The sequence below is a fragment of the Ammospiza nelsoni genome, chromosome 8 (genome assembly GCF_027579445.1).
Source record: "Ammospiza nelsoni isolate bAmmNel1 chromosome 8, bAmmNel1.pri, whole genome shotgun sequence".
Taxonomy (NCBI): domain Eukaryota; kingdom Metazoa; phylum Chordata; class Aves; order Passeriformes; family Passerellidae; genus Ammospiza; species Ammospiza nelsoni.
In genome coordinates, this window is record NC_080640.1 from 14,114,115 (window position 1) to 14,140,076 (window position 25,962).

At 62.8% G+C, this 25,962-nt stretch overlaps 6 protein-coding genes across 14 annotated transcripts; 4 read left to right on the forward strand and 2 right to left on the reverse strand.

Moving 5' to 3' along the window:
• The first annotated feature begins 20 nt into the window (after nt 1–20).
• UBTD1 (ubiquitin domain containing 1) lies at nt 21–4,968 on the forward strand. Of its 2 annotated transcripts, none has more exons than XM_059477506.1 (3): nt 21–147; nt 3,906–4,133; nt 4,350–4,968. In XM_059477506.1, the coding sequence occupies exons 1-3, from the start codon at nt 78–80 to the stop codon at nt 4,733–4,735; spliced, it is 684 nt and encodes a 227-aa protein (XP_059333489.1). In that variant the 5' UTR covers nt 21–77; the 3' UTR covers nt 4,736–4,968. The 2 variants fall into 2 exon arrangements, with proteins under 2 accessions (XP_059333489.1, XP_059333490.1); XM_059477507.1 differs by lacking the exon at nt 21–147 and adding an exon at nt 654–878.
• Nucleotides 4,969–6,261: 1,293 nt separating this feature from the next.
• On the forward strand, nt 6,262–9,514 carry ANKRD2 (ankyrin repeat domain 2). 8 transcript variants are annotated; one of them, XM_059477502.1, is made up of 9 exons: nt 6,262–6,548; nt 6,932–7,045; nt 7,125–7,286; nt 7,472–7,657; nt 7,753–7,851; nt 8,082–8,180; nt 8,269–8,412; nt 8,664–8,762; nt 8,850–9,514. In XM_059477502.1, the coding sequence occupies exons 1-9, from the start codon at nt 6,480–6,482 to the stop codon at nt 8,952–8,954; spliced, it is 1,077 nt and encodes a 358-aa protein (XP_059333485.1). In that variant the 5' UTR covers nt 6,262–6,479; the 3' UTR covers nt 8,955–9,514. The 8 variants fall into 8 exon arrangements, 3 of the variants coding, with proteins under 3 accessions (XP_059333485.1, XP_059333486.1, XP_059333487.1); XM_059477503.1 differs by having other exon boundaries at nt 8,314–8,412; XM_059477504.1 differs by having other exon boundaries at nt 7,472–7,579; nt 8,314–8,412.
• A 326-nt stretch (nt 9,515–9,840) lies between these two features.
• Nucleotides 9,841–12,735, forward strand: HOGA1 (4-hydroxy-2-oxoglutarate aldolase 1). Its single transcript, XM_059477345.1, has 7 exons — nt 9,841–10,069; nt 10,644–10,772; nt 10,860–10,987; nt 11,084–11,218; nt 11,390–11,486; nt 11,625–11,758; nt 12,347–12,735. The coding sequence occupies exons 1-7, from the start codon at nt 9,841–9,843 to the stop codon at nt 12,494–12,496; spliced, it is 1,002 nt and encodes a 333-aa protein (XP_059333328.1). The 3' UTR covers nt 12,497–12,735.
• An 84-nt stretch (nt 12,736–12,819) lies between these two features.
• MORN4 (MORN repeat containing 4) lies at nt 12,820–16,406 on the reverse strand. The gene is made up of 5 exons (XM_059477149.1): nt 16,333–16,406; nt 14,587–14,684; nt 14,346–14,460; nt 14,151–14,260; nt 12,820–14,036 (listed from the first exon to the last, which is right to left on the reverse strand). The coding sequence occupies exons 2-5, from the start codon at nt 14,651–14,653 to the stop codon at nt 13,888–13,890; spliced, it is 441 nt and encodes a 146-aa protein (XP_059333132.1). The 5' UTR covers nt 14,654–14,684; nt 16,333–16,406; the 3' UTR covers nt 12,820–13,887.
• Nucleotides 16,407–16,951: 545 nt separating this feature from the next.
• Nucleotides 16,952–24,298, forward strand: PI4K2A (phosphatidylinositol 4-kinase type 2 alpha). The gene is made up of 9 exons (XM_059476967.1): nt 16,952–17,347; nt 19,904–20,104; nt 20,345–20,476; nt 20,561–20,714; nt 21,304–21,365; nt 21,793–21,892; nt 22,150–22,283; nt 22,574–22,633; nt 22,757–24,298. Exons 1-9 carry the CDS (start codon nt 16,952–16,954, stop codon nt 22,916–22,918), a joined length of 1,401 nt encoding a protein of 466 aa, XP_059332950.1. The 3' UTR covers nt 22,919–24,298.
• Nucleotides 24,299–25,212: 914 nt separating this feature from the next.
• Nucleotides 25,213–25,703, reverse strand: AVPI1 (arginine vasopressin induced 1). The gene is made up of 2 exons (XM_059477621.1): nt 25,420–25,703; nt 25,213–25,339 (listed from the first exon to the last, which is right to left on the reverse strand). The coding sequence occupies exons 1-2, from the start codon at nt 25,701–25,703 to the stop codon at nt 25,270–25,272; spliced, it is 354 nt and encodes a 117-aa protein (XP_059333604.1). The 3' UTR covers nt 25,213–25,269.
• Between the last annotated feature and the right edge of the window lie 259 nt (nt 25,704–25,962).

The following is a 25,962-nucleotide window of genomic DNA, read 5'->3' on the forward strand; positions in this document are numbered from 1 at the left end:
CGGGCCCCGCGCGCACGGGCGGGCGCAGCGCGGAGCCGGCGCGGCCCCGATGCCGAGCGCCGCCGGTCGGCCCCGCCATGGGCGGCTGCGTGGGGCGGCAGCGCCGGGAGCGGCCCGCCGCCGGCGGCAACACCCGCAAGCGAGCAGGTGAGCGGGGGTCGTCCGGGCTGGGCACCCCCGCGATCGCGGGCACTGGGGCGGGGGGTCCCGCGTCCTCCTAGGGGTGGCGCGGGAGGAACGTGGGCACCGGAGGGGCGCAGTTCGCCATGGGACAGCTCCCCCCTCGCACAACCCCGGAACCGCTCTGTGCCCTCGGGGTTCCTGGACGCCGGGGATCCTGGTTCGGTGCGCGGCCTCGGGAGCGGACAGGAACCGCGGCTCCCGTCCCGGTGCCACGGAGGCTGTGCGGGGTGAGGGCTGCTCGTCTAGCCGAGCCCTGCCGGTTCCCGGCTCCTCCCGGGAAGTGCTGTCCTGGCAGGACTGCAGGGTGGCGGATGCCCCGCTCCGGGCTCGGCAGCGTGCCCTGCGCGGCGCGGCGCGTCCTGCGAACGGCCGGGTCCTGCCCGCTCGCGGTCCGGGCTGTCCCGTACACCGGCGGGCGCCGCCGCCTCCGCGCTGCCCCGGGGCTCCGGGAGGTGCGGCCGGGGCAGGGAGCGGCTGCGCCGGTCCGGAGAGCGGCGGCGGGGCTGGTGCGGCCCCCCGGAGTTACCGGTAGCCGAACCCCCGGGTGCCGTGAGGTGCTTCCCCGTGATGCCACGCCGGAGGGTCCCGGAGGCCGCGGGGATGGGTACGGCGGAGTTTTGGCGGAGAAGCCGTGGGCTGGTAGGATGAATCACGCCTTTCCCTTGCCGCCTCCCCGGCCGGTGCCGTCGCAGCCGGTAATTACCGTGTTTATGGCAGAGCGGTAGTGGGCGGCGGAGAGGAGGGGCAGGAAGCGTGTGCTGGGGACGGGACGCCCCGGCCCCCGCCCGCAGCTGGGATCAGGGAGCGAGGGAAGGGCGCTTTCCGTGGGACGGGGCTCGCCGCTCCGGCAGAACGTGCGGGGGGCCGTGGCTGCCGGGCCAGGCTGTGCCGGTGCCGTGGGCAGCCGCCCCCGCCGTGCGGGGCTCCCGCTGTGCCAGCCTGCCCCGGGGGTGCCCTGCTGGTACGGACTGGGGTGATTGCTGCCCCACCCCGACTCACCTTGCCCCCCAGGAGTGCCTTCTTGAGGGTATCGGTGAGGCCTGGGGTTCCTGGCTGACTGTTCCCTCAGCTTGGTGGGATGCGGAGCCATTGTCATTGCCTTGTGGCTCAGGCTGCTGTGATGGGGGCGAGGTCAGATCCCAGCATCTGGATCTGTGTGATCCCCTCCCGTGCCAGGTAACAGCTGGCTGCAGAGCCTGTGTCTCCGTCCCCACTTGCTCTGCTGGGATGGCTCATGGTCCCTTCCTGGTATACTGCTGGAGTCGCTGCTGCTTCCTTCCAGTGTGTGCCTTCCTGGGGGAGCAGGGCTGTCCCTTGTGCCAGGTGCTCTGGCTGGTTCTTGCCTTTTGGTTCCACCAGCCCATGGGAGCTGCTCAGCAGGTGGTGGGGGATGAAGCAAGGCTACAGCTGCTCTCACCAGCAGTAAGGGGACATGCCCTGTGCCAGCAGGTCCCAGTACACGCGGACCTACCATCAGTGGGGAGGGGGGCTCTGCCTGCTCACCCCAGCTGCCACAGGGGCCCTGCTAAGCTGCCCACCTGCCTGGCCAGCTCCTGCCCTGGCTGGGGCTTGTTGTGACCTCCTGTGGAAGGGTCCTTTGAGGACTCCCAGCAGCAGGTGACAGCATTGTCCCTGGGGTGAGCAGCTTACCACAGCAGGAGCTGGGGATGCCCATGGCATGCAGCATCCCAGCCCTGCCTGGCTCAGGAGTGGACCAGCCAGCACTGCTGGCAGCAGTGGTGTGTGCCTTCTGGCTGACATCTTCTCTGGGGCCCCCAGGACCTGTCAGCTGGGGCTGCCTAAGGCTCCTGTGGGCAGGGAAGCCTTTAGGTCACATCCTCCTGCCTGGGGGTCCCTCAGCAGGGCACCATGGGGGCTGAGCTACGGGCAGGGTGCTGCAGGCACAGGGCAGGAGGAGCAGGCTGCCAGCCAGATCCTGTTGGCTCGAGGCTGGGCACAGCGAGCGGATGGACCTGTCTGGTGGTGCTGCTGTGGAGAGTTGCACAAGGGGCTAGGAATAGAGCAGCAGGAGGTGATTAGAAGGTGCAGGCCCAGCTGGGTGGTAGCAATAAATAGACTAGGCTTAAGCCCCTGCCTACCTGGGCAAGGCTGCTGGGCATGTCTGTACATACGAGGCAGCCACAGCCTGTCCCTGCTCCCTGCCACAGCCAACCCCCCCGGCCCCCCCCGGCTCCAGTCCTGCTGCCTCTCCTGAGCCAGCCTCTTCCCTTTGTTGCAAGCAGAGCTGGGGGAATGGTGCTGACTGGGAGTGCTGGCCAGGAGTCCTGGCTGTGAGAACATGAGCCCCCAGCCTCGTGGCCACAGCAGTGTGGGGACATGATCCCAGACATGTCCTTCAGGCTGGCTGTGGACACTTCTCCGCTGCCCTCCTGGGACAGGTGTTGCCTCTGACCTTGCTGTGTCCTGTGGTGCTGCAAATCCCTGTGGCCCAGCACGGTGACTGCTGAATCGGCAGCGCTGGCTGCAGCCGGCTGCCCTTGCTGCTCCGGGCATGTGGGCAGGATGCTGCCTGCCAGGGATGCTCAGTGCCCAGCCCTGGGGTAGCTGAGCCCCTGGGGACCCCTGAGGTGGGTGCTGCTGGGAGGCAGATGCCATGCTGGCTCCAGTGGTCTTGGGCAGGGTGAGGCAGGGCTGGTACAGTTGAAAAGGTCCTGTAGTGCTGTGTGTCAGCACACACTTACTCAGGAGCAGCTGTCTGGGGAACTTGGCTCAGCCACAGCTGGCGGTGGTGGCTGTCTCCAGTGGCTGGGGTGTGTGGCATCACCTTGCCTGGCAGGTCGCTGTGTGGGCACAGGCATCTTCCTGCCCAGCTGGAGCCTCACTTTCCCCTCATCCTGTCCCCACAGGAGGGGTGCTGCCTGGCCAGCTCAGGGAGGGGGGTGACAGGAAGGAGCTGTTATCATTCATTGTCCCCAGCTCAGCTGGGAGTGACAACAGCTCCTTCCTGCCCCACATGTCCGGCCTGGCTGTGGGACCGGCGGGACAGGGCTGTTCCCACAGGGCCACAACCCAGTGTAGGGAGGGCTTGGTGATCTGGGACTGGCATTGGGGTGGCTCAGATCCCTGGGCAGTGCTGGCTGCTGAAGGTCTGTGGGGATGTGGCTAGGGGCTGCTTTGGGGAGAGCCAGCTCAGTTCAGCCCATTGCCGGGGCACCTGCAGTCTGGTAGCAATGCCCTCTGTGCCCCTGGTGCCCAGGACGCTGTGTGCCTGCTGTCCTGCCTGCAGCTGGTCCCTGTCATCCCGGGGTGGGCAGAGGGGACAGTGAAGTCCTGACCCCCCCTTTGCTGCAGCTCAGCCTTTGTAATCCCCTTCTCGTTCCAACTCACCAGCTTATTTCCTGGCTAATTCCCCAAGCTATAAATACTGCGCTGCCTCAGAGGGCCCTGAGGCCCTTTGGCTACCCTAAGGGGCAGCGGCTGGTCCCCCAAGCAAGGATGTAAGAGCCCTTGTCCCCACTGGGGGCAAAGGGTGTCACTTGAGGGAGCAACTGCCATAGGGCCAGTGGGATCTTGGGCCAGGCTTGCTTAGGCCAGTTACCCCTGGCTACATTGGGGGCTGTTGTTCACTGGACAGGGTGATCCCTCAGACCCTTGCTGGGGTGCAGGAGGTCTCCAGGAAGAACCTGTGGTTGTGGGGAGGTGGGGGGCTCAGGCCCCAAGGGGAAACCCTGTCCTTTGGCTGAGTATCCCCCTGTCTACAGGCCGCAATGAGCCCCTGAAGAAGGAGTGTCCCAAGTGGAAGAGTGACTACCCCATGACAGACGGGCAGCTGCGCAGCAAGCGGGACGAGTTTTGGGACACAGCACCAGCCTTTGAAGGCCGCAAGGAGATCTGGGATGCCCTGAAGGCAGCTGCCTATGCTGTAGAAGCCAATGACCACAGCCTGGCCCAGGCCATCCTCGATGGAGCCAGCATCACCCTGCCCCATGGTGAGGGTCAGCATTGGGGGTTTGGGTGGGGTGTGTGCTGAATGTCCCATATCTGGGCGCATGGGGTCCCAGGCTAGAGTAAAAAGGGACTCCCACCTGCCATCCAGAGCCAAGGTGAGAAAGGCAGGCTGTGCCATGCCGCTTGAGGTGGCCCTGTCCCCATCTGAGTGGTCCATGGGGATGCCCACCCTTAGCATCTTATCCTGCTGTCCCCAGGGTCCCTGACGGAGTGCTATGATGAGCTGGGCAACCGGTACCAGCTGCCCGTCTATTGCCTGGCACCCCCAGTCAACCTGATCCTGGAGCGGAGCGAGGAGGAGGCGGTGGAGCCGGCCGAGCCGCCGCCCCACGCCCGGCGGGAGTTCACACTCAAGGTGCGCCTCTCCACTGGCAAGGACCTGCGCCTCAGCGCCAGCATGAGCGACACCATCGGGCAGCTGAAGAAGCAGCTGCAGGCGCAGGAGGGCATTGACCTGGCCTGGCAGCGCTGGTTCTTCTCAGGCAAGCTGCTCACCGACCGCACGCGACTGCAGGAGACCAAGATCCAGAAGGATTTTGTTGTGCAAGTGATTGTCAACCAGCCCCTTGCACCCAGGAACTGAGCCACCCCCTGCTGGTTGAGGGGAGAGGGCAGGGGGCTGGGGGGTGTGGTACCTCAGGGGATTCCCTGTGCTGTGTTCTGGCCCATCTGGAGCTGCTCCTGCTCCCCCCTGAGGCTGCCACACAGGTGACCCCCCCAGGAAGGTGTGCATGGGGCTGTGCCACCACGGTGGCTCCCCTTGGCCGGGAACACGGGCAGGCGCCGTGTTTGCTGAAGGAGGTTCGAGACCAAACGTCTCTGGGGCTGGGGCTCCTCTGCCAGGCTGTGCTGGCAGGGAGAGGCTGTGACCTACTGGGCTCTGGCTTCCCCCTGGCCAGGAGACCCGTGGGGTGCTGGGCTGGGTGGAGATGTCTCCCCTCTGTACATAGTCTGTATTTATCAATAAAGCCTTTTCATCCTTCCTCTGGCCTTGGGGACAGGCTGGAGGGGGCTGTGACCCATAGCCATGGGTGGTCCCTGTGCCTGTCCTGTATCTGCTCCCGTGTCAGAATGGGCACAGGGTGGTCAAGGGTAGCCTGGACACCCTGGCTCTGCTCCCTAGTGCCACCCTGATCCTGTCCTGCCAGCCCTGGCTGTTTGCTTGCCAGGACCCTTCCCCTGCATTGTCCCATTGTCATCCCAGCTGCTTCTTAGTGTGGGGTCATCACCTTCCTTTCCTGCTGCTTCCCCTCTGGAGGTTTAAGCTGGTGTCTGCCCTTGCGCTAGGTGGGACAGTCCGTGGAGGGGAACAGTGCAAGACTACCTTTACAGCCACCATGGCCTGTTACACCCATGGGACAGGGCACCCCAGGATGGCCCTGGGAGCTGCCCAGGAGGGTGACAGTGATGTATAGCTGTCTGTCCCTCCCCCAGGTCCTGTGCTGGTGGATGGTGCCCAGCGCATTAACTGTCCCTGCACAAGGCAGTGTTTGCCTCACCTTACAAGGGGGGAGTTCTCAGGAGGGTTGAACAATGTTCCTGCTGCCGGGAATAGCTGCCAGCTCTGCCTGTTGGCCCCACGTGAGGCCACTCCTGCTGCCAGCCTGCCATGTGCTGTGGGGGAGGCCAGGCAGCCTCGGGGACCCTGGCAGGGCTGCTCAGAATGTTCCACACCTGAGGTCATCCTCTAAAGCAGCACACAGGGGCCATGACTCCTGGCATCCCCTGCTGCTGCTGCTGAGAGACTTGAGAGGACCCATTGCCTCCCTTTGGGGTGGGCAGACCCCCCCCCCAGGCCCCCACACTGCCCAAGGGGCCAGGGAACCTCGGGCAATGTTGGTGGCTGCTGCAGCATCTGACTGGACAGAGATGGGAGCCATGGGAGCATCTTGCTTGCCCAGGGTGGGTGGCACAGGCATAGGTGCTATGCCTATGGGATGACCCTGGATCATGTCCCTGTAGTGCTGAGCCTGTCTTGACCGGCTGTCACAGGTTCTGCACACCACAGCTCCCCGTAACAAGCACAGATGTCCTGGTCAACCCAGGGTGTGTGGGGGGGGGGGGCTCTTTAGGAGAGTGTGGGGCTGGAGAGGTGAGTCAGGGCCAGAAAGCAGGAGGGTGAGCTCATGGCAAAGCTGCCCCAGTCATGTGGAGCAGTCACAGCTGTCAGTGCCCTTGGGCTGTGGGACAGAGAGACCAGCAGCATAAAGCCTCACAGCCAGCAAAGCCGCCGGCAGCACCGGGACACAGGACTGGGAACTCCCTGCCCCTGGTAGCAAGAAGAAGAGGACACATCCAGAGCACAGGACTGTGCACTGCAGGCCGACATGGAGCTGGATGTGGAGCGGGCCAAGGAACTCATCGAGCAGAAGCTGGCAGAGGAGGAGAAGGAGGAGGTGGGTCCACAGGGCAGGGGAGCCCTCCTGGGCTGTAGTAGGAACCCCCATTGTACTCTGTCCATCCTTAGGGACTTGGATGTGAGGAGGCTGGCACCGACCTTGCCATCCTGGGGGAAATATGAAGGTGTCCAAGGGCTCTCAGGGGGATCAAGTTCCCAACCCGGCAGCTCTAGCCCATGGGGCAGGACTGAGCAGCCAGCAGGTGCCCAGCTTACCAAGCAGGGTGGGCGGGCATGCCCGAGGGCTGCCAAGCACCCTGCAGACCTCAGCGGCGAGTGGAGCCATGCCCAGAGCCACCTTCCCTGGCAGGCTGAGGATGGAGGCAGTGGGGCTGCTCTGTGCCCAGACAAGACCATGAAGCACCCGCTGTGCCTGTGCAGAAACTCAGAGGGGATGGAGCATGGGAGCCGCCAGCCGTGGAGCGGATGAACACACCTGAGCTGGAGGAGGAGAAACTCCGCGGGCCCAGGAACTGGGGCCTTGAGGCCATCAAGGTGAGTGGGCTGGGCTGCAGGCTGGCCAGGGGTGGCTGGTCACAGACAAGTCAAACGGGGCACTGTGTGTGCTCGGCAGGGCCAGGAGAAGGTGCGGAGGAGCTCCGTGGATCTGAGGCGGGAGATCATCGACGTGGGGAGCATCCAACGGCTCATCGAGCTCCGCAAGCAGCGCCGGCAGCGCCGGGCAGAGCGGGCAGCCACCCCCGAGCCCGCTCCACCACCTGAGCCCCTGGAGATTGTACGTCAGGGGTCCCAAGCTGTGGGAGGGGGCTGCTGGGATAGGGGCTGCACCACCCACAGGCCAGCCCCCGGGTCACCCTGCCACTCAGAGACCTTCATGGGGAAGCAGGGCAGGGGACCCCCATGTTGTCCCCTCTCCTGCACCCCTGTGCTGCCCCAGCCCTGAGCCTGTGCCATTGTCAGGATGGTCCTGTGGAGCCAGAGACCTTCCTGCGAGCTGCTGTCCAGGGCAAGATGCACTTCATCGAGAAGTTTCTGGCAGATGGTGGCTCCCCTGACACTTGTGATGAGGTAGCATCCCTGGCAGCCACTGGTTGCCCCCTGTTGCATGCCACCAAGACCTGCAGCCATGCCCCACCACACCTGTGGGTGAGCGCTGGGACCCTTGGGACAGGGCTGGAGGTACAACCAGACTGGGCAGGGGAGGATGCCTCTGTCTGCCAATGTGCCACCCTGTCCCGCAGTTCCACCGCACAGCCCTGCACCGCTCCTCGCTGGAGGGACACATGGAAATCCTGCAGAAGCTGCTGGACACTGGGGCCACTGTTGACTTCAGGGACCGGGTGAGGCTGGATTCTGCTTCCAGCTGTGTGCTGGTCTGAGCATCTGGGTGTGTTGCAGCCAGAACTACGGCAGAACTGGGGACCCTGCAGTGGGGCACTGCTGTCCCCATCACGGAGGTGGCTGCAGGCAGGGCTCTGCCACTTCAGCTCCAGCACGGGGACCTGCTGGGGCAGGGGACAGGCACAGGGTAGGGGTGTCCCCCCACCATGACACAGCACTGTATGTCCAGCTGGACTGCACAGCCGTGCACTGGGCCTGCCGGGGTGGGCACCTGGATGCTGTCAAACTGCTTCAAGACCGCGGGGCAGACCTCAATGTGAAGGACAAGGTGAGCAGGACAGAGCAGGTCACAGGGTTGTGCCAGGGGCAGGGGCATACCCTGGAGTACCAGAGCTGACCCTCTGTTGGGTTAGCAGCTGTGGGTGCTGATCCCCCCCGATGTCCATCTCACCCCCCTAAAGCTGCTCAGCACACCCCTTCACGTGGCCACCCGAACCGGACACCTTGACATCGTGGAGCATCTCATCCACTGTGGGGTGGATATCAATGCCCCAGACAGGGTGAGTGCTGCAGCCATCCAGGCATCACTGCAGGCAACACTGATCCCTCTCCCTTTGCTGACCCCTCCAAGGGCTTCCAGCACCCACGGTGGGGCACATCTGGACATACGCACTGCTGCCCCAGGGTGGTTGCAGCTGCAGCCAGGTCTGGGACAGGAGCATCCCCCTTGTGTGGAGATTGGTGTGCTGGGGACAAGCAGAGGGTCCTTGTCCCTGGACCCCACTGTCCAGTGAAGCTGTGTCTCTCACAGGAGGGTGACACAGCGCTGCATGATGCCACACGGCTCAGTCGCTACAAGATCATCAAAACGCTGATCCTGCACGGGGCTGACATGATGGCCAAGAATGAGGTGAGTGTGTGAGGCCAGCACTGAGGCCATTTCCTGCCCCACCATTTTGCACCACCCTATGCCCAGCCTGTCTGTGCACTCTTGCAGGCTGGCAAGACCCCGACAGACCTGGTGCAGCAGTGGCAGGTGGACACACGTCAGGCGCTGGAGACCAAGGAGCAGCCACAAGGGGAGATGGAGGTCCCTGCATGATGGCGCCAGGCACCAGGGGCTGGGCCCAGCTCCAAAGAGCAGGATCCAGACAAGACTTGTCTGTGTCAATAAAAGTCAGCAAAGAGCAGTGTTTGGCTCCAGGGAGCTTTGAGGTTGGGCATCTCATCGTTGATGGGCCTGGGGAAGCTGAGTTATTTGGGAGCAGGGTTATCTGGCAGCATGATGAGCCCTGCTTCCTATCACTAGGACTCAAGTATTGGTGACACCAAGTGGTTTAAGGGCAGGACTCCTTGCTGCAGGAGTCCTAATTGCTCACAGTTCTGTGAAGTACCACCTGGGCAAGCTCAGGGAAGAAAATACATGGAGGACAGCTCAGCCTGAGTCCATGTGGTGCTGGAGGCTGGGGCTATGCCAGAGAGCAGCAGCTGTACCCGTGCTGGGCAGCCACTCTGTGGGGTTGGATGGCTTCTTGTCCTTCTGCCTTTCCTGCTGCAGCCATCCCCAGGGGACACGTGGTCCCTTTGCACACATGCAGAGTGCAGTGCTCACTGCTCCCTACATGGAAATGTTCACACTCACCCGTTTACAGGAGACCCTACACTGGCAGCTGGATCAGGTGATCCCTGACCAAAGCCTTGGGACTGCTTGCAATGCCTGGTCCCTCCCTGGCCTTGCAGCCCAGCCCTGTACGAGGCAGAGGGATGTCTGCCAGGGTTGGCAAGCAGAAGGGAAAGCCACGGCCGCGGTGGCCAAAGCTCACCTGGAGGGGACTGAGCTCCTTGCAGCCATCTCCTGGAGGGGCAAGAACACCCTGAGCTCATCTGGTGCCACCCCCCATGTCGCCTGCCCAGCGGGGTCGCGGGTCCCTCACGTGTCCCGTCAAACATTAACAGGCGCGGCAGCGGCGGAGGCAGCGGCAGCCACCATGGCCCTCAGCACCGGCCTCACCGCCTCGCTCCGGCCCGCCCTGGCCGCTCTGCGCCGGGCAGCCCCCAGGCACTGCCGGGGCCTCAGCACCCCGCAGGCACCAGAGCCCTCATTCAATCTCGGCGGCATCTTCCCACCGCTCGCCACCCCTTTCTCGCCCACACAGGAGGTGGACTATGGCCAGCTGGAGGGGAACCTGCGCCGCTACGCCCGCATCCCCTTCCGAGGTAAGCGCTGCCGCCGTCCTCCTCCGTGCCGGCTCCCGCCCGAACCCCGCCTGCCACAGAGGCTGTGCGGGCAGCCTGCCAGCTTCCCAAGGGTGCTCAGCCTCCGGCTGGACTTTGCTCCGTGGCTGGCACCGCCTCCGGTCACCCACCTGGGGCCCTCTGCACGGCACGTGCCCAGGCACACGAGTGTGTCCTTGCACACCCCCAGCACAAGCCAGCACGGGCTTGCACACACGCTCCACACACGTGCAGGCCTGCACACATGCTCCACTCATAGCTGCAGGCTTGAACCTGTGCACTCCCATGCACACTCTGAAAAATTCATGGGTTATGTATCTGTTGATTGCCAGGGATGGATAGATGATAGGAGAGGAGCTGCAGCCTCACAAGGATAATCCCCAGTGTCCTCTCTTCTGACCAGGAGGCTGGGACTGCAAGGACATAGGCAGGAGAGGGCACACTGTGGGCTGTGGAGCTCTGCCTGGGTGCCAGCAGCAAAGAACGGAGTGAGAGTAATGTGGATCCCTGACAGTCCTGGCACTCTTCTCCTGTCCTCCCCACATTTGTGTTCCAGGGCTGGTGGTGCTGGGCTCCAATGGGGAGTATCCCTACCTGGCGTCCCGTGAGAAGGTGGAGGTGGTGAGCTGCGTGCGCCGGGCTCTGCCCAGGGACCACTTGCTGCTGGCTGGCTCGGGCTGTGAATGTGAGTGCCTGTGTGGGCAGCGTGGGGGGCAGTGCAGGGCCATGTGTCCCCCCTGGAGCACCCCTCACCCCTCTGCCTCCTCCCCAGCCACCCAGGCCACCATCGAGCTGACAGTCAGCATGGCAGAGGCGGGGGCTGATGTGGCGCTGGTTGTGACACCCTGCTATTATCGGGGGGCCATGACCACTGCTGCCCTCATCCATCACTACACAGAGGTGAGCCTGTCCAGTGCCTGCCAGCCCAGCAGGTTTCACACGTCCAATGTGTCCCCAGCCCACCCCAGCTACTGAAATGTGCCTGGCTGCCTGCAGGTTGGCGACGCATCCCCCATCCCTGTGGTGCTGTACAGTGTTCCTGCCAACACCGGCCTGGACCTGCCCATGGAGGCTGTCACCACCCTGGCTCAGCACCCCAACATCATTGGGATCAAGGACAGCGGTGGGGACGTGAGTGGAGCAGGATTTTCCCAGGGCTGCTTACCACCAAATGTGGACCTAAGCTGGGAATGGGGAACTGGGACCTGCAGCCCTTCCCTGGACCCCAGGGCTGCCCGCAGGCACCCTGCAGCAGGGGCACTGGGTGATGCCGGCCCCAGGGCATGTCATGTCTCTCCCTAGATCACCCGCATGGGGCTGATGGTCCACAAGACAAGGCAGGAGGATTTCCAGGTGCTGGCAGGATCAGCTGGCTTCCTGCTGGCGAGCTACGCTGTGGGTAAGTGCAGCTGCCCAGACTTGGCTGGGGACACTGCCTGGAGACACTGCCTGGCAGGGGGAGGCAGGCGAGAGACCGGGGGGTGCTGGGTAGGCACAGCACTCTGAGCTGGCTGCCACAGTGTCCTGGTGTCTCTAGGTGCCTCCGGGGGTGTGTGTGCCCTCGCCAATGTTCTGGGTGACCCACTGTGTCAGCTGGACCACCTGTGCCGCACGGGGCAGTGGCAGGAGGCCCAGGACCTGCAGCACCGCCTCATTGAGCCCAACACAGCGGTGAGCAGGCAGAACCCCATGGCTGCTGAGGGGAGGGGTGCCAGGCCAGGAGACAGGCAAAGAATGGAAGTCCCTTGGGCTGCAGGGGGTGGATGGGTGGTTCAGGGGTACAGAACAGCACAGCACACAGCACCTTGGCCAGCGAGCCAAGACAGGCTGGAGGTGAGAAGGTGGAAAGTGCCAGCCCTGTCGAGGAACAGCTTGTCCACTGGCACCAGGCAGTGGTGCATGACCCTCTGTGAGAGCCTTGCTGGCTATTTATAGGCAGCAGTGTGTGTGGGGGAAAAGGTGGTCTTTCCTGGGCCCCTCATCCCACTATGGAGTGGCCTGTCCCTGCTGCAGAGCCCAACGTGCCACAGAGCTCCTGTGTGGAGTCCTGTGTGCGTGTGCTCTGCGCCCCCACCCCACGGTGGGCACTTCATGGGGTGCTGCAGCCACCTCACACCCTGCCAGCCTTGCAGCCCCACATGGGGAGGACAGGAGTGATGGCAAGCAAAGCCATGGGAGCAGGGGCTGCACAGCAGAGCCCAGAGAGCATGCTGCCCCATGGGGGCCAGGAAGCCTCCATGCCCTCCCTCCGTCCCACAGGTCACCCGCCGGTTTGGCATCCCGGGGCTGAAGAAGGCCATGGAGTGGTTTGGCTACTATGGAGGTCCCTGCCGTGCACCCCTGGCCCCTCTGAGCCCTGCCCAGGTTGAAGAGCTGAGGAGCACCTTCAGTGCCAATGGCTGGCTGTGAGCTGTTCTCCATCTGCCCCTTCCCACTCTGGGCAGCTACAGGAGTCAGGGACCCTGAGAACTGGGGACATTCTGGGGACACTGGGGGATGGCCAGGAGAGGGCTGCCATATTACTCTTCCCTGTTGGACAGGGCTGGACTGGGCAGACTGGATGGAGGAGGGCAACCCCAAGCCAGCCCCCAGGGACCTGTTCTCTTTGCCTGGGAAGGGGTGGATCTTTGTGCCATGAATAAACCTGCAGTCTCCTCTTTGTGTCTGCAGTCCCTTCTGTGCAAGGCGCCCATCCCATCCTTGCTCCCAGCAAAAAAGACATGGCACAGGTGTTTGGCAACATGGTTTACTCAGCTGAGGCCCGTGCAGGCAGCAGCACAAGGCAGGGTCACAGCAAGGCACGGGGCCCGGTGTGGGCAGAGGCTGGCAGGGAGGCACAGCCCCTGCACTGGGCAGTGAGGGCTGCCGGGAGCCCAGTGCCACAGCCAGCCAGACCACACTGGGGGTGAAGGTGAGCATGCAGTGGGGAGGTGAAGGATGCTTGTGGGGGCAAAATGGGGAACTGTGTGCCCCCTGCCTGCCCCGTCACTATACCTCTATCCCCGCTCTGCCCAGGCCTCCTGCTCCAGCCCTGGCACTCCATGCAGCCCTGCTCAGTCCTCACTCCAGGCTCCAGCTGACCCTTCTCCTTGCTCACCATTGCTGCCATCCTCACCAGCGTGCAGCAGATGCACCAGGCTGGGCATTTCCCAGTCGCTCTTGGTGGGGATGTGCTGCTGGTGTCCCCAAGGCAGTGGGTGGATGGGTGGATTGGCACAGGGATGAGGGGAACACAGCCCATTGGCTGGCCTGAGAGCAGGCTGGGTTCTTTGGGGACACAGTGTCACCGTAGCCTGGGCATGCAGGGGGATGGCCAGTCACCCTGAGCTGAGGGTGCAGGCCACAGCATGCCCGGGGTGCCCATCCTGCCTCCAGGACCAGGGCAACAAAGTGAGCCAGGAGCTGCCCCTCTGGGGGCACGTGGTTCAGTCAGCAGCTTCCAGCCAAGGCACCCTGGCAGTGGGGTCAGGGACCAGCCTCTACCCCCCTGCTCCATCCTCTGCAGCTGGCTAGCAGCTGTAGTGGTCCACAGTCTTCCTGGGGGGAAGAAGGGCCAAGCCCTTCTGCTGCTCCAGCAGGTGCCAGGGCTACAGCCAGAAAGAGAAGGCACCACGGCTGCCCCAGGGCACTTGGGTGGAGAGCGGAGGGTCCCATCCCCTCCAGCGACAGGGGTTTGGCAGGAAGACGCTTGGAGGGGACGAAGGGCAGGGAGGCACCCAGCAGTGCCACATCCCTTCTCCAGGGCCAGCCAGTGCCCAAGCAGGGGGTCCCTGCTCTGGTGGGAGGGGATGCAGGCACCCTCACGCTGTCAGGCTGTGGGCAGACTTGGAGGCGCCCTGGGCCCTCTGGATGATGGCCGTGCACTTCTCCCGCCGCAGCAGCTTGTTGTTCTCAAAGAATCCCTCATTGCGGGGCACGCCGTGCGAGCCATCAGGGAAGGTCAGGAGACCTGGGGAGGAGAGGGAAGGGCTGGGAGTGAAGAGGCAGGGAGCTGCACCCACCGGGATGGGGCCAGGGAGGTGCTGGAAGGGGCAGAGCTGAGCAGGGGCCGTGCAGCACTCACCGAAGCCATACACGCGCCCGCCTTTGAACTCGCCCTCGAAGGTCATGTTGTCACAGCGGGTGAAGACCCCGACGCCATTGAACTTGCCCTGCACAAACTCCCCCTCGTACCTGTGTGGGAGGCTCTCCTGAGGCAGCAGCTCCCCACGGCAAGGGGGAATGCCCAGGGAGGTGCACGCGGGAGCGCCGTGCCCACCTGGAGCCGTCGGAGAAGGTAAGCACGCCGCAGCCGTGGAAGAGCCCGTTCTCAAAGTGCCCCACGTAGGCAGTGCCATCAGCAAACGTCAGCTGCCCGATGCCATGCCTGCGACCTGGGTGAGAGCAGAAATGGGCAGCACTGGCCAGAGTGAGACCTGCCCCAGTGTGGAGCTGGGCAGAGATGTGGGCTTTGTTATCCCCCAGCACAGGTGGCACCGTTCCCTCCTGCCACATCTCACCTTCTTTCCACTCGCCACGGTACTCCTCCCCGTTGGAGTAGGTGAAGGAGCCTTTGGTGAGGGTCATGGCAACAGCCTCCGGCACAGCAGGACAAGAGCTGGCAGGGAGAGGCACAGAGAGCTGCTGGGCAGGGAGAGCAGCTCAGCTCACCCAGAGCCCTTGCATCCCTTGCCTGCCTGCTCTGGGGACAGCTCTCTCTGCTAGGGCACAGCACAGATGAGGAGGTGAGCACAGCTGCCCTGCCCAGGCTCTGAAACCCCAGCCGCCAGGTTCGGGTTGCTGCCCGCCCCACTGCAGGGCTCGGGGAGATGTGAGCCCACGGGGGTCACAGCCCTGTGAAATGTGAGTGAGTGGCAGGAAGAGGAGTGTGTCATGAACTGGCTGCCTCCGTCATGGCACTCCAGCAGAACCCCAGAGGTCCTGCACTGTGCAGGCTCAGGCCAGGAGCCATTATGAGCTTTGCTGAGGCAGTTCCAGACAGAAACAAGCATTTTGGAGAGGAGATGGATTTGCTGGATTGTGTTCAGGGGAGTATCTCAGGAGAGGGAACAGAGAGCTTGTGGAGTTTCCAGATTCAGCATCACGAATGGGCAGACCCGGTTTACCCCCAGGGATGACAGGACACTCCTTCCAAGAGGGACAGCACAGATAGGATCCTGGGGCTTCAGGGCTTTGCTCAGCTACCCAGGCTTTGCAAGCCTGCCTGCCAACAGCAAGCATCCCCTTAAGCCCTGCACACCTCGCAGAGCCCTACTACGCAGCACAGCTCTCGCCAGCAGACAGGGAAGGCAGCAGAACAGAGACAGCCCCGCAGGTGGGCTGGGCGCTGCCTCTCCAGCAGCTGCCGGTGCAGCTGAGGCAGAGCCAGAGATGGGAAGGGGCTCCCAGCATCCAGGCGGGGTCTATCCGCTCACAGCCGGCTGCACATCACCCAAAAGGTGGGTACTGAACCACATGAAACCAGCAGGACGTGGCAAAACAGCAGCAAAACAGGAACTTGCCAGGGCTTTGTGTCAGAGAAATGGCCCCAGCCCAGGCGAGCAGCGACTGAACAGTGCTCTCTGCTGATGGGAGGCACCGGGAGCGCACCGCCGGCTCCCGCCCTGCAGCCTGCCCAGCCGCGCCGGGCGCAGGAGAGGGTGCTGCGGCGGGCTGTGACACGGCCAGCACGGCCTGTGACACTTCAGCCGGAGGACAGCGCCCCATGAGCACTCCAGCCTGCCCAGGAGCCGGGCCCGCCGGCGCGGGGCTCCCGGTACCCGGAGCCTGCCCCGCGTACCGCGCCCGTCGCAGGGAGGGGCGGCGCGCCCCGCACAGCCCGGATCGCACAGCGGCCGAGGGGGCACGACCCCGTTGCACCACACCACACATCCCCGGGCCGAGGCACGGACATCCCGCCCGCGCCACGCACCCACGGGGGATGCGCGCACACCCCGCCTGGGCAGCGTGTCCGGGGGCGTGACCGCGCCCACGGGCGATGTACCCATATCCCGGTGTACCGATACCCCGTCGTGTCTCTGTTTCTGTGAGCGATCACCCACACCCCGGTGTGTCCGTGCACCCACACCCCGCCGTGTCCGTGCACCACGGCTGATGCACCCGCACCCCGGTGTGTTCATGCACCCACGGCTGATACACGCACGCCCCATCAGCGGGACGCGCGTGGCGATGCTCACGGCCCCGGTGCATGCCCAGGAGCGGGGCGAGCGGGGCGGGCGGCGCAGGAACCCGCGGCCCGCGCTCACCTGGCTCCGCGCCGTCCGCCTACGCCGCTCCCCAGCAGGTCCCGCCGAGGGGCGGCGGCCGCCACCGCCCCTGCCAGCACCCGCCCCGCCGGGCGGTGCCCCGCCGCCAGCGTCCATCCCCACTCGCCGTTGGCTGTTTCCATGGCAACCGCTAGCAACGCGGCTGCTCATTGGCCAGCTGCGCAGCACGCCCTCGCCGGCCGCCATCTTTGTGTGGGGAAAGAAGCTCGCCGCCGTGGGCGTGGCTGCAGAGGGGCAGCGCCCCCGCCCTGCCGCCATCTTTGTGAAGGTCAGCAATGGGCACGGCCACTCCAGAGCGTCCATCTTTGTGTAGGGCACTGGCGCCAGCCGCCTCGCCGGGGGTGTACCGGGGGGGAAGACACCATGGCGTCCCCGAACGAACGATTCGAGGCGCGAGAGGTTCCGACCTAGCCCCAGCGGTATCATGTGTGCAGCGGCGCCCGCGGCTCCGGCCGCAGCGGCCGGGCTGGGCGTGACGCGACGTGAGGCGGAGCAGCCAATGGGGTGCGGCGGGGGGCGGAGCAGCCCCTGGGCCGCCGTGACGCGGTCGGAACCGGAAGCGGCGGCAGCGGTACGGCGGGGCCGGGCGGGCGGCGCGATGGACGAGACGAGCCCGCTGGTGTCGCCGGAGAGGGCACAGGGCCCCGACTACGGGCTGCCGGGGGGTGCCGTGCGCGCCCTCCCGCCCGCTGCGCCCCCGCCGCCCTCCCCTCCCGGCTCCCCCGGTGGCCGCGACCGCGAGCGGCAGCCGCTGCTGGAGCGCGGGGCGCGGGGCTCGGCGGCGGCGCAGGCCCAGGCGCAGGCCCAGGCGGCAGCGGCGGCGGCAGCGGCGGCGGCAGCGGCGGCCGCGCAGCGGGAGCGCAACGACTTCCCCGAGGATCCCGAGTTTGCCGACGTGGTGCGGCGGGCTGAGCTGGCCAGCGAGCGCGGCATCTTCCCCGAGCGCATCTCGCAGGGCTCCAGCGGCAGCTACTTCGTGAAGGACCCGCAGGGGGTGAGCTGGGCCCGGCCCCGCGCGGCTGACCCCGGGGTGGTGGTGCCGCCCCCGTAGCTCCGGAGGCCCGTGGGCTGAGCGGCACCGGCCGGGAGCGGGACGCTGGGAGGGCTGCTAGGAGAGACCGGAGCAGGTGTGAACCTCCCCGGGGAGAAGTACAGCGGGAGCAGCAGCGAGAGTGCGGGGCAGCAGTGTCCAAGTGCTGATTGAACCTCTTCTGCGGCTTTATGCCCAAAGAGGAAGGGTCACCCCCTCCCACAGGCCCGTGCATCAGCATCTGAACACAGTGACTCCAGCCCCAGGGCTGTGACTCTGTGGGCTGAGCTGGTTTTGGCCTGTTGTTTGAACTGAGTGAGATGTCTTCTCTGTGGCTGCGTGGTTGGTATAGTGGAGACAAAGTCCTTGGCATGTGGCTGGTCCCCTATAGACCTGGTGGGCTGTGTGGCAGCCGTCTTTGTGCCACTGACCGGATGAGTGTGCAGCAAAGGCTGGCTTGTCTTGTGACCGGCTGCTCCCTGCCCAATTACTTGAGCTCTTGCTGTTTCCTGTGGCTCCCTTGCCACGTGTGTGCTGGGCTGCTTCCAGGGAATCAGGAGTGAGCTCTGTGGTCTCTGATGTGTCCTAGTTTTCCCTCTCTGGGTGAAAGCCGGCTCCTGGAAGCTGTTGCAGGCAGTTCCCAGCTCAGCTGATGGTGTGTGTGGAAATACTCGTTTGTGCCACAGGCCAGCTCCCTCCTATTGCCCAATATGAAACCTGGAGTGGGCAGCCAGATGAGCTACTTGGGGATTGCAGGCTGGAGGCTGCCTGGCTGTAGGAGACCCAAACTCAAGGATGGCTGCTGGAGCATGAATGTGAGAAGTCAGAGTCTGTGTACTGCTGGTGCTGTCAGCTGGCAGGTCCCCCAGATTATCCTGCTGCCAGCAAATGTGGTGTGTGACTGGTTGCTGTGATTGCTGCCCAGGGTTACCAAAAACATCCCACTGCTGGCACGGGAGAGAGTGCAGCATGTAGATATTGTGAGCAGCAGGAGGAAGATATTGAGGGGGGGGAAACTTTCTTCTTTGATTATTTCCCTTGAGGCTACTGAGGCCTGAGCCGTTCCTGGGCTGTGCTGCCCAGCCCCAGTGGTTATGATCACCCCACTGCCAGCTGCTCCCCTGAGCTGGCTGGGCTCTCTCTGCCTTGCTGCTGGCACCAGGCAGACCTGTTTTCCCTGTCAGTGCTGCTCTCGGCACGGCTCTGTCTGGAAATGGATGCTGTGCTGCCAGGCCTCTACTGTCTGCTTCCATGCTGTCCCTGCCTGCCTGGGCCTTGTTCTGCTGGACTGGTTCCATGGAGCACAGGGCTTCATGCTGCCAGAGCTCCTGACAGGCCTCTTTGTGGGCTTACATCCAAGCATGGATATATTGACAGTCGTGTGACAGCCGTGTGGGGCTGGTGTGGGGATTGCCTTCCTGCCTGCCTAGGGCAAGTGGGGCTCCACCATGTGATCTGGACATGGCTGAAGTGATCCTCTTCCCTCAAACCCTCCCTTTCTGTCTTCCTGGTGGACAGAGCCTCGGCTCTGCTTGCTCTGGCCTGGCTTTTGGCCCCTGAGATTGCATTAAGGTTCCCTGCTGGAGCACTGGGACTCATGTTCTACTTCCACATTCTGGCAGGAGCTCAGCTTGGGGAAGTGATGCCCACACAGGCCAGGGCTAGCAGTGGCCATGGGGAGAAGGCCTGGTTGCATGTGATGCTGAGTCACTCCAGAGCAGGGACTGCCATCCCCCAGGGATGCCTGACTTGTGGGGACAGGTGGCCTTGCTCCTGTCCCAGCCCTTCTCTCGTCTGTGTGCCATGGCAGTGCTGGCTCAGTGGTGGTGCAGTGCCCTGCACAAGGCTTCTGTGCCCTCTGCACAGGGGGATACCTACACTGCTGTCCCCACTGCTGGGTTGGTGTGTGTCTGAGGCTGGGTTGAGGGGCTGGGAGTGCTGCTGGTACCAGCTGGTGGCCAGTTTGGGGCTCTTGTCCACAGTGTATCCAGAGAGTCAGCCCTTCTGCTGGACTCCCCAGCACAGAGCCCTGGCTCCTCAGGGGTCCTGCAGGTGCTCAGCTGTTATGGTCCTTTTCCTCTGGTCAGTTTGGGATCAGCTCTGTTCAGTGGATTTTTGAGCCAGGGCAGGGATTGCTGTCCTGTCCCTTTCCTGTGTGAACATAATGACCAACGATGAGCAGTAGCTCTCCCCCGCCATCCAAAGGTCACTGGGATGAGACTGATGTGTTTACCAGGAGACTGCATCATCATTGGTGTTTTTTGGGACTCCTGTTGGGTATAAAGGTCTCTGGGCAGCACTCTGCTCTTGTGGGATGGGATACTGGCTGGAGAGGGCTTCTTCCCAGCTCTGGCTACCTCCTTCCTGGGAGCTGTGGAGTTTTGCCTGATCCCAGGAGGCTGGTTATTATCCTAATGAGGGGCAGTTCTGGACCTGTTCCTTAATATCCCTGCTGTGGGCTGAGAAAAGTGTCCCAGCTCTGCCAGTTCCTGGACTCAGCCTCTTTTCTCCCACTCACAGAAAATCATTGGTGTCTTCAAGCCCAAGAATGAGGAGCCCTATGGGCAGCTGAACCCCAAGTGGACCAAGTGGCTGCAGAAGTTGTGCTGCCCATGCTGCTTTGGGAGAGACTGCCTTGTCCTGAACCAGGGCTACCTGTCAGAGGCAGGTGCCAGCCTGGTAGACCAGAAACTGGAACTCAACATTGTTCCCCGCACAAAGGTGAGGGAACAGCTGCTGGGAGCTTCTTCTGGGGAGACTTCTGTGTGCTTCCACACAGCTCTGCTTGCACCTTATTTTGTGTCACTGCTGGCCTAGGAGACTGAGTGCTCTAGAGTAGGACTGTCCCTACTCAAACCATGGGGATCCTTGTGCTGGGCAGAGCTCTGGGAAATGCTGTGTCTTTTGGGGCAATCCTGTGATTTGCCAGAGGCCCCTCTGACTGTGCTCATGTCCCTGCAGGTGGTGTATCTGGCCAGTGAGACCTTTAACTACAGTGCCATTGACAGGGTGAAGTCCCGAGGAAAGAGGCTGGCCCTGGAGAAGGTGCCGAAGGTTGGCCAGCGCTTCAACCGCATTGGTCTGCCACCCAAGGTAGGGCTGCCAGCCTCCATGCCTGCCTGTTAGCACCTCTCTGGCCTCCGTGGCCTTGTGTAATGCAGCCTGTCCTTGCCTCAGGTGGGCTCCTTCCAGCTCTTTGTGGAAGGCTACAAGGATGCAGACTACTGGCTGCGGCGCTTTGAAGCCGAGCCGCTCCCGGAGAACACAAATCGGCAGCTGCTGCTGCAGTTCGAGCGGCTGGTGGTGCTGGACTACATCATCAGGAACACAGGTAGGGCCAGCTGCCTGCCATGGATGCTGCTGCTCCTTCATGTCCTACCATGCTGGAGAAGGGGGAGGGAGATAGGGTCTCCATGGCTTTTCTCTGCACCTGAAACTCCTCTCCCCTCAGCTGCTGCCAGGTGACATCTGCCTCTAGGCAGAGTGCAGCTGCTGGGCTGCTCACCACCTGAGGCTCTGGCTGCTGGCCAGTTTACTGGCAGATCTGTATCTACCATGGTGCTCAGGTGAAAGTTTGCCAACGGTGAGGATCCAGGGACATCCAGAAATCCAGCACCTAACAGTGCCCCTGCATATCCCATTTCACACCGTGTTTCTGAGTTTCTGCTAGGCTGGAAGGGATTGAGGTTGCACTCTGGGGCTTGCAGGCTGACCTTTCTCTTGGGAGCTGGCACTTCTAGGGCTGTCTGTGAGGGGCTTGATGTGGCTTCCCAAACTTGCCTGCAGCAAGTTTAAGGGCTCTGGGAGTTTGGGCCTAAAATGTGTCTGTCTCAGTTTTGGGTCAGGGGAGGAATAGTCTTCTGCCCAGCCTGATGCAGGGAGGCCCTGGTGGTGACACAGCTGGTTTTATCTCCCTGCAGATCGGGGCAATGACAACTGGCTCATCAAGTATGACTGTCCCCTGGACAGCGCGGGCGTGCGGGTGAGTGGCTGCTCCTGGGCAGGGGCAACACAGGGACTCTGCTTCTGGAAGCTGCCAGCTTGGCAGGCAGGACGGGAATTTCCCTTCTGCTTTGGGTTTCCAAGTGTGTTGAGGCCTTATCTTGTCTCCTGGGCCTTTTGTTACCATTTGTGTTGGTGACTTGTGGCCTAGTGGGACTTTGTGAGGATGCAGCTGAACTCTGTGGGGGAAACTGGTGTTGCTGGACCTTGGAGTGAGGCCTGGGGGGGGAAGCAGCCTTGTCCCCCTTCCCACCCAAAGCAGCCTTTGGCTTCCTGTGGTTAAGGTGCCATGCTACAGGCAAGAGGCTGCTGTGCCTCTGTGGTAGCCAGGGTGGGGCTGCAGGGAGTAGGAGAAGGACTGTTCCTGCTGGGAGGACTTCCTTGTGACATGCTTCACTTCCTTCCAGGACAGCGACTGGGTGGTGGTGAAGGAGCCCATCATCAAGCTGGCTGCTATAGACAATGGTTTGGCCTTTCCCTTGAAACACCCGGACTCCTGGAGAGCATGTGAGTCCCCCAGGCCTATGCCAAGGCACCATGGCAAGCTGCACAACTCCATGCTTGGGCATCCTTTCCAAGGATTTAGAGGAGAGGGCTAGGGCTGTGCCTCTGCAACTTGTGGGTTCATGGGCAGCTCCTCAGCAGAGACTGTAGAAGGCAGATGCTGGACCCTGTGTCCCAGATGCAGGGAAGCTGGCACCCAGGGGCAAGTGGCACCATGCATTGCATTCCCCAGTTCTAATGTCTCCTACTTTCTTCCACAGATCCGTTCTACTGGGCATGGCTGCCCCAGGCCAAAATCCCCTTTTCACAGGAGATCAAGGACCTGATTCTTCCCAAGATTTCAGACCCCAACTTTGTCAAGGACCTGGAGGAAGATCTGTATGAGCTCTTCAAGGTGAGCTGGAGGAGTGGGTGAAGATGATGTGGGAGGAGGAAAAGCGGGAGTCGTATTGGGGAACTCCCTGTCAAGGTTACAGGGACAGAGGTGGTCAAGCTCCTCACAGTGTTTCTGGGCTGAGACACAGCAGGGTTATCCTTCTGCCAGAAGCTGAAGATTCAATGTGGGAGAAGCAGAAAACCTATGGGACAGGACAGGGGGTATGGCTTATTTGGGGAATAGGCATCTTGTTGACTGTATGAAGCAGTGGGTGGATCTCATTGTGTTCTTTGCTGTCTCTCTTGCAGAAAGACCCTGGCTTTGACAGGGGACAGTTTCACAAGCAGATTGCTGTCATGAGAGGTCAGGTAAGCTGTGCATAGGGAAGACAGATGGATGAGGTGGGAAGCCTTGTCCTGCCTTTGCCTGGAGTGGATGCTCTCTGTTGCTCAGGCAGGGCAGCTCAGGCATTGCTCTGTTGTGCCATACAGATCCTGAACCTGACTCAGGCGTTGAAGGATGGGAAGAGCCCACTGCACCTGGTTCAGATGCCGCCCGTGATTGTGGAAACAGCGCGCTCCCACCAGCGCTCCGCCAGTGAGTCCTACACGCAGAGCTTCCAGAGCCGGAAGCCTTTCTTCTCATGGTGGTAGCTGCGGGAGCCGTGGGCAGGGCTTGGCCACCTCGGACTAGCACGGCGAGAGGAGCTGGGCCACTGCTGCCTCCTGTGGCTGGGACTCGACCTTCAGGGTAGAGCGAGCAGATGCGACTGGAGGAACCTGCAGCTGAACTGGAGGAGCCAGGCAGATTGGGCACGGTCCCTCCCCAGCTCCATTGGAGCTTGGTGCCCTGCCTGGGGCAGGGGCCAGGAGGAGGTGTGGGAATCTACCAGGAACTGTGGCATGGCTGGGACCCTGCTCCTGCCTCTGTTCCTTGGCCTGCATGCGGTTCTGAGCACCCCTGCTTGGGGCTGGGATGAACGGGCTACCTGAGCCAGGATCCGTCCAGCCCTTTATACCAGCCACTGGCCCTTCTTTTCCCCACCATGCCAGCTGCCAGGCTGGGAAGGCCTTTAGCAGGTGATACCCCCTCCATTTCCCTGAGGGTGTGCTGTACTCCTCCACTGTCCCTCCAGTGCCCCAACCCTGTGCACGCTGCTTTCCTCAGGGGGAGTTCCTGCTGCCCACTGGCGTAGCGGGGACCACAATGAGTGGCTGTTCTCTGGCTAGAGGCTCAAGGAGGGGGACATAAGAGGGACAACACAGGGGACTGGCTTGGATGCAGTTAGACACTAAGGCAAAAAAGGTGCTGGCTTGTCCATGTGAAGAGGAGGTGGCTTCGCAGAGCTCTCCCATGGGAGCTCTCCCCTTTTGCCCCAGTCCATTTCTCCTGCCTGGGCTCCATAGCTGCTCTCGCTTGACTTTCTTTGCTCTCCCAGCAAGCTCCCTGGCTGCTGTGCAGCCAGCATGGTGCCAGCCTTGTCTGTGCCTAGGGACCCTCTGAGGAGCAGGGGTTGCCAGGGAAGAGCTGGAGGGGCTCTTCTGCCACATGGGTGGGAGCACTGGGGGACCAGCATGGACTCCTGGCTGCCCTGGAGCTGACAATCTCGCAGGCCTGCTGTGGGTGGGGAGGCGGGGAGCCCCTCTTACCAGCAGCTGCTGAGCTTGTGTTGTATCAAACAGCACCAGGGCTGCTGCCTGCACCTGCTTGCCTTGAGCTGTGACTTCTCAGGCTGCTGGGGAAAGTCAGTGTTGGGTCTTGCTGTTCTGTTAGCCCACCTTTGGGGAGTGAGAAGGATGAAGGCAGGTGAACCTGGAAGGCATAGCAGCTGCCTTGTCTCCTGCAATGGGGAGGGGACTCAGCACTGGCTGTGTAAGCACAGAGGGGGCAGCAGTGGAGATCCCAACTCCCCAGCCGGGCCCAGCTGCATTTGACTGACCCAAAATGTATTGTTCTAATGCACTGTAGAAATGTATGTAATGTATTTAAACCATGCAATGGTCTGAATAACAGAGCTGCCATTCAGCTGGCTACATCTGTGCCTCTGCAGCACCCTAGAGCAGGTTGGGGCTCCTCGGCCCATGGCTGGTATCCATGTGTACCTGCACAGGGATGCACTGGCTGCCTGCAGCTGCTGGAGCTGCTGCAGGACAGAGTTCCTTTCCTGTCTGCTCATGCTGGACATTGAAGGCAAGCAGCTGCCCAGGCTGTCTCCTGGCATCCTGTGTCTGCAGATGCTGCTCCAGTCTCTCCTGGGCCCAGTGGCTCTTGGAGAGGGAGCTCTGGAGGCTGGAGATGAGGCTGCCCAGCTGCTGCTTCTCCTCCTCGAAGTGGCCACATTCAGACTGCAAGGCTGCTTCCTGTAGCTGCTTCTCCTCCTTCAGCCACAGGACCATGGCCTGGAGTTTTGTTCTTTTGGCAGTGAGGCTGAATACTTCCTGCTTCAGCTCCTCAAGCTTCAGAATATCCCCCATGACTTCTCCGTTCTGCTGAGCACTACACTCTTCCAGCTTGGCCAGCTGGTCTTCCAGCAGAGAAATCTCTCCCTGGAGAATCTCTATTCTCTCTTCTTCGTGTTCCTTTTCATGAAGGGCAGCATGTAGCTTGTTCTTCAGTTGTCCCTGTGACTGTGCCAGGGCAGTTACTGTGTGACTGTGCACTGAAACAGATTGCCCAGAGAGGCTGTGGAGTCTCCCTCACAAGAGATATTCAGGAACCATCTGAATGTGATGCTGTGACATCTGCTCTAGGATGAACCTGTTTAAACAGGGAGGCTGGAACAGATGACCCACAGGTCTGTTCCCACCTCACATGTGGTGTGGGGCTGTTCCCTTTGCACTAAGTGCTGTACAACAGCATGGACCATGGTTCTGCCACTCAGGGATGGGCAGGACACAACCAGAGCCTCACCCAGGCACCACTGTCCACCCTTTATTAACCATTCATTGCACCCTGCCCAGTACACTTAGGGTCCTTGGAAGGCTGCTCGCCGCGGCCCAGCCGCTCAGCGCTGCTGCATGGAGCCCGAGCCCCTCTTGGCCCCGCAGTCACCCTCCTGCTTCTTCTCTGCGATCCTACGGGCAAGAGCTGTGTGTTAGCGGCGTGGCCCGGCCGCACTTCCCCCAGTTGCCCCGCCTTCGCGACCCGTACCTACCGAAGGTGTTCGAAGCGCCGTAGCGCGGCCATCCCACCGCCGGGCTGGGCTGTCCGTCGCCGCCGGAGCCGCCGCAGGGCCCGCGCCATGCGCCGCTGGCCCGCGTACCGCCAGACGAGGCGGGCGCGCTCCTCGGGCCGCTCGGCCCCGCCGCTCCGGAACAGGCTCCGCAGCTCTCGCAGCCCCACGCCCTGGAAGATGTTGGCCGAGGCCCGCTTGCGGGCGCGGGCTGCGGGCGCCGGCCGTCCCGGAGAGTCGCTCACCACCGAGGCCGGAGTGCCCATGGCCCTGGCCGCTGCGGGCACCGAACAGTCGGCGTCAGGCTCCGGTCTCGCCGCCCGGTCCGGTCCGCCTCCCCCGGGATCCGGCGCGGATGCCCAGTGAGGAAGGGGGGCCGTCGGGTTAAGGGCGGTCCGGGATGCCGGGCAGGGGGCCAGCCGCACAGGCGTGGCCGTCCGGGAACGCGGGAGACGCCCCGGCTCGGGCCGGAGCACGCAAGTCCGGTCCCGCCCTGCCCGGGGCGCTGGGCCCCGCCGTGACCCA

Coding starts and splice junctions, on each gene's coding strand:
- PI4K2A (XM_059476967.1), top strand. CDS start 16,952: ATGGACGAGACGAGCCCGCTGGTGTCGCCGGAGAGGGCACAGGGCCCC. Junction 21,893..22,149: donor CCCGGACTCCTGGAGAGCAT/GTGAGTCCCCCA, acceptor TTTCTTCCACAG/ATCCGTTCTACTGGGCATGG. Junction 22,634..22,756: donor TTGCTGTCATGAGAGGTCAG/GTAAGCTGTGCA, acceptor TGTGCCATACAG/ATCCTGAACCTGACTCAGGC.
- HOGA1 (XM_059477345.1), top strand. CDS start 9,841: ATGGCCCTCAGCACCGGCCTCACCGCCTCGCTCCGGCCCGCCCTGGCC. Junction 10,773..10,859: donor GGCTGGCTCGGGCTGTGAAT/GTGAGTGCCTGT, acceptor CCTCCTCCCCAG/CCACCCAGGCCACCATCGAG. Junction 10,988..11,083: donor TCATCCATCACTACACAGAG/GTGAGCCTGTCC, acceptor GGCTGCCTGCAG/GTTGGCGACGCATCCCCCAT.
- ANKRD2 (XM_059477502.1), top strand. CDS start 6,480: ATGGAGCTGGATGTGGAGCGGGCCAAGGAACTCATCGAGCAGAAGCTG. Junction 7,658..7,752: donor ATGCCCCACCACACCTGTGG/GTGAGCGCTGGG, acceptor CCTGTCCCGCAG/TTCCACCGCACAGCCCTGCA. Junction 7,852..8,081: donor CTGTTGACTTCAGGGACCGG/GTGAGGCTGGAT, acceptor CTGTATGTCCAG/CTGGACTGCACAGCCGTGCA.
- AVPI1 (XM_059477621.1), bottom strand. CDS start 25,703: ATGGGCACTCCGGCCTCGGTGGTGAGCGACTCTCCGGGACGGCCGGCG. Junction 25,340..25,419: donor CGGCGCTTCGAACACCTTCG/GTAGGTACGGGT, acceptor TCTTGCCCGTAG/GATCGCAGAGAAGAAGCAGG.
- MORN4 (XM_059477149.1), bottom strand. CDS start 14,653: ATGACCCTCACCAAAGGCTCCTTCACCTACTCCAACGGGGAGGAGTAC. Junction 14,461..14,586: donor CCGTGGCGAGTGGAAAGAAG/GTGAGATGTGGC, acceptor GCTCTCACCCAG/GTCGCAGGCATGGCATCGGG. Junction 14,261..14,345: donor ACCTTCTCCGACGGCTCCAG/GTGGGCACGGCG, acceptor CCTCCCACACAG/GTACGAGGGGGAGTTTGTGC.
- UBTD1 (XM_059477506.1), top strand. CDS start 78: ATGGGCGGCTGCGTGGGGCGGCAGCGCCGGGAGCGGCCCGCCGCCGGC. Junction 148..3,905: donor CAACACCCGCAAGCGAGCAG/GTGAGCGGGGGT, acceptor CCCTGTCTACAG/GCCGCAATGAGCCCCTGAAG. Junction 4,134..4,349: donor CAGCATCACCCTGCCCCATG/GTGAGGGTCAGC, acceptor TGCTGTCCCCAG/GGTCCCTGACGGAGTGCTAT.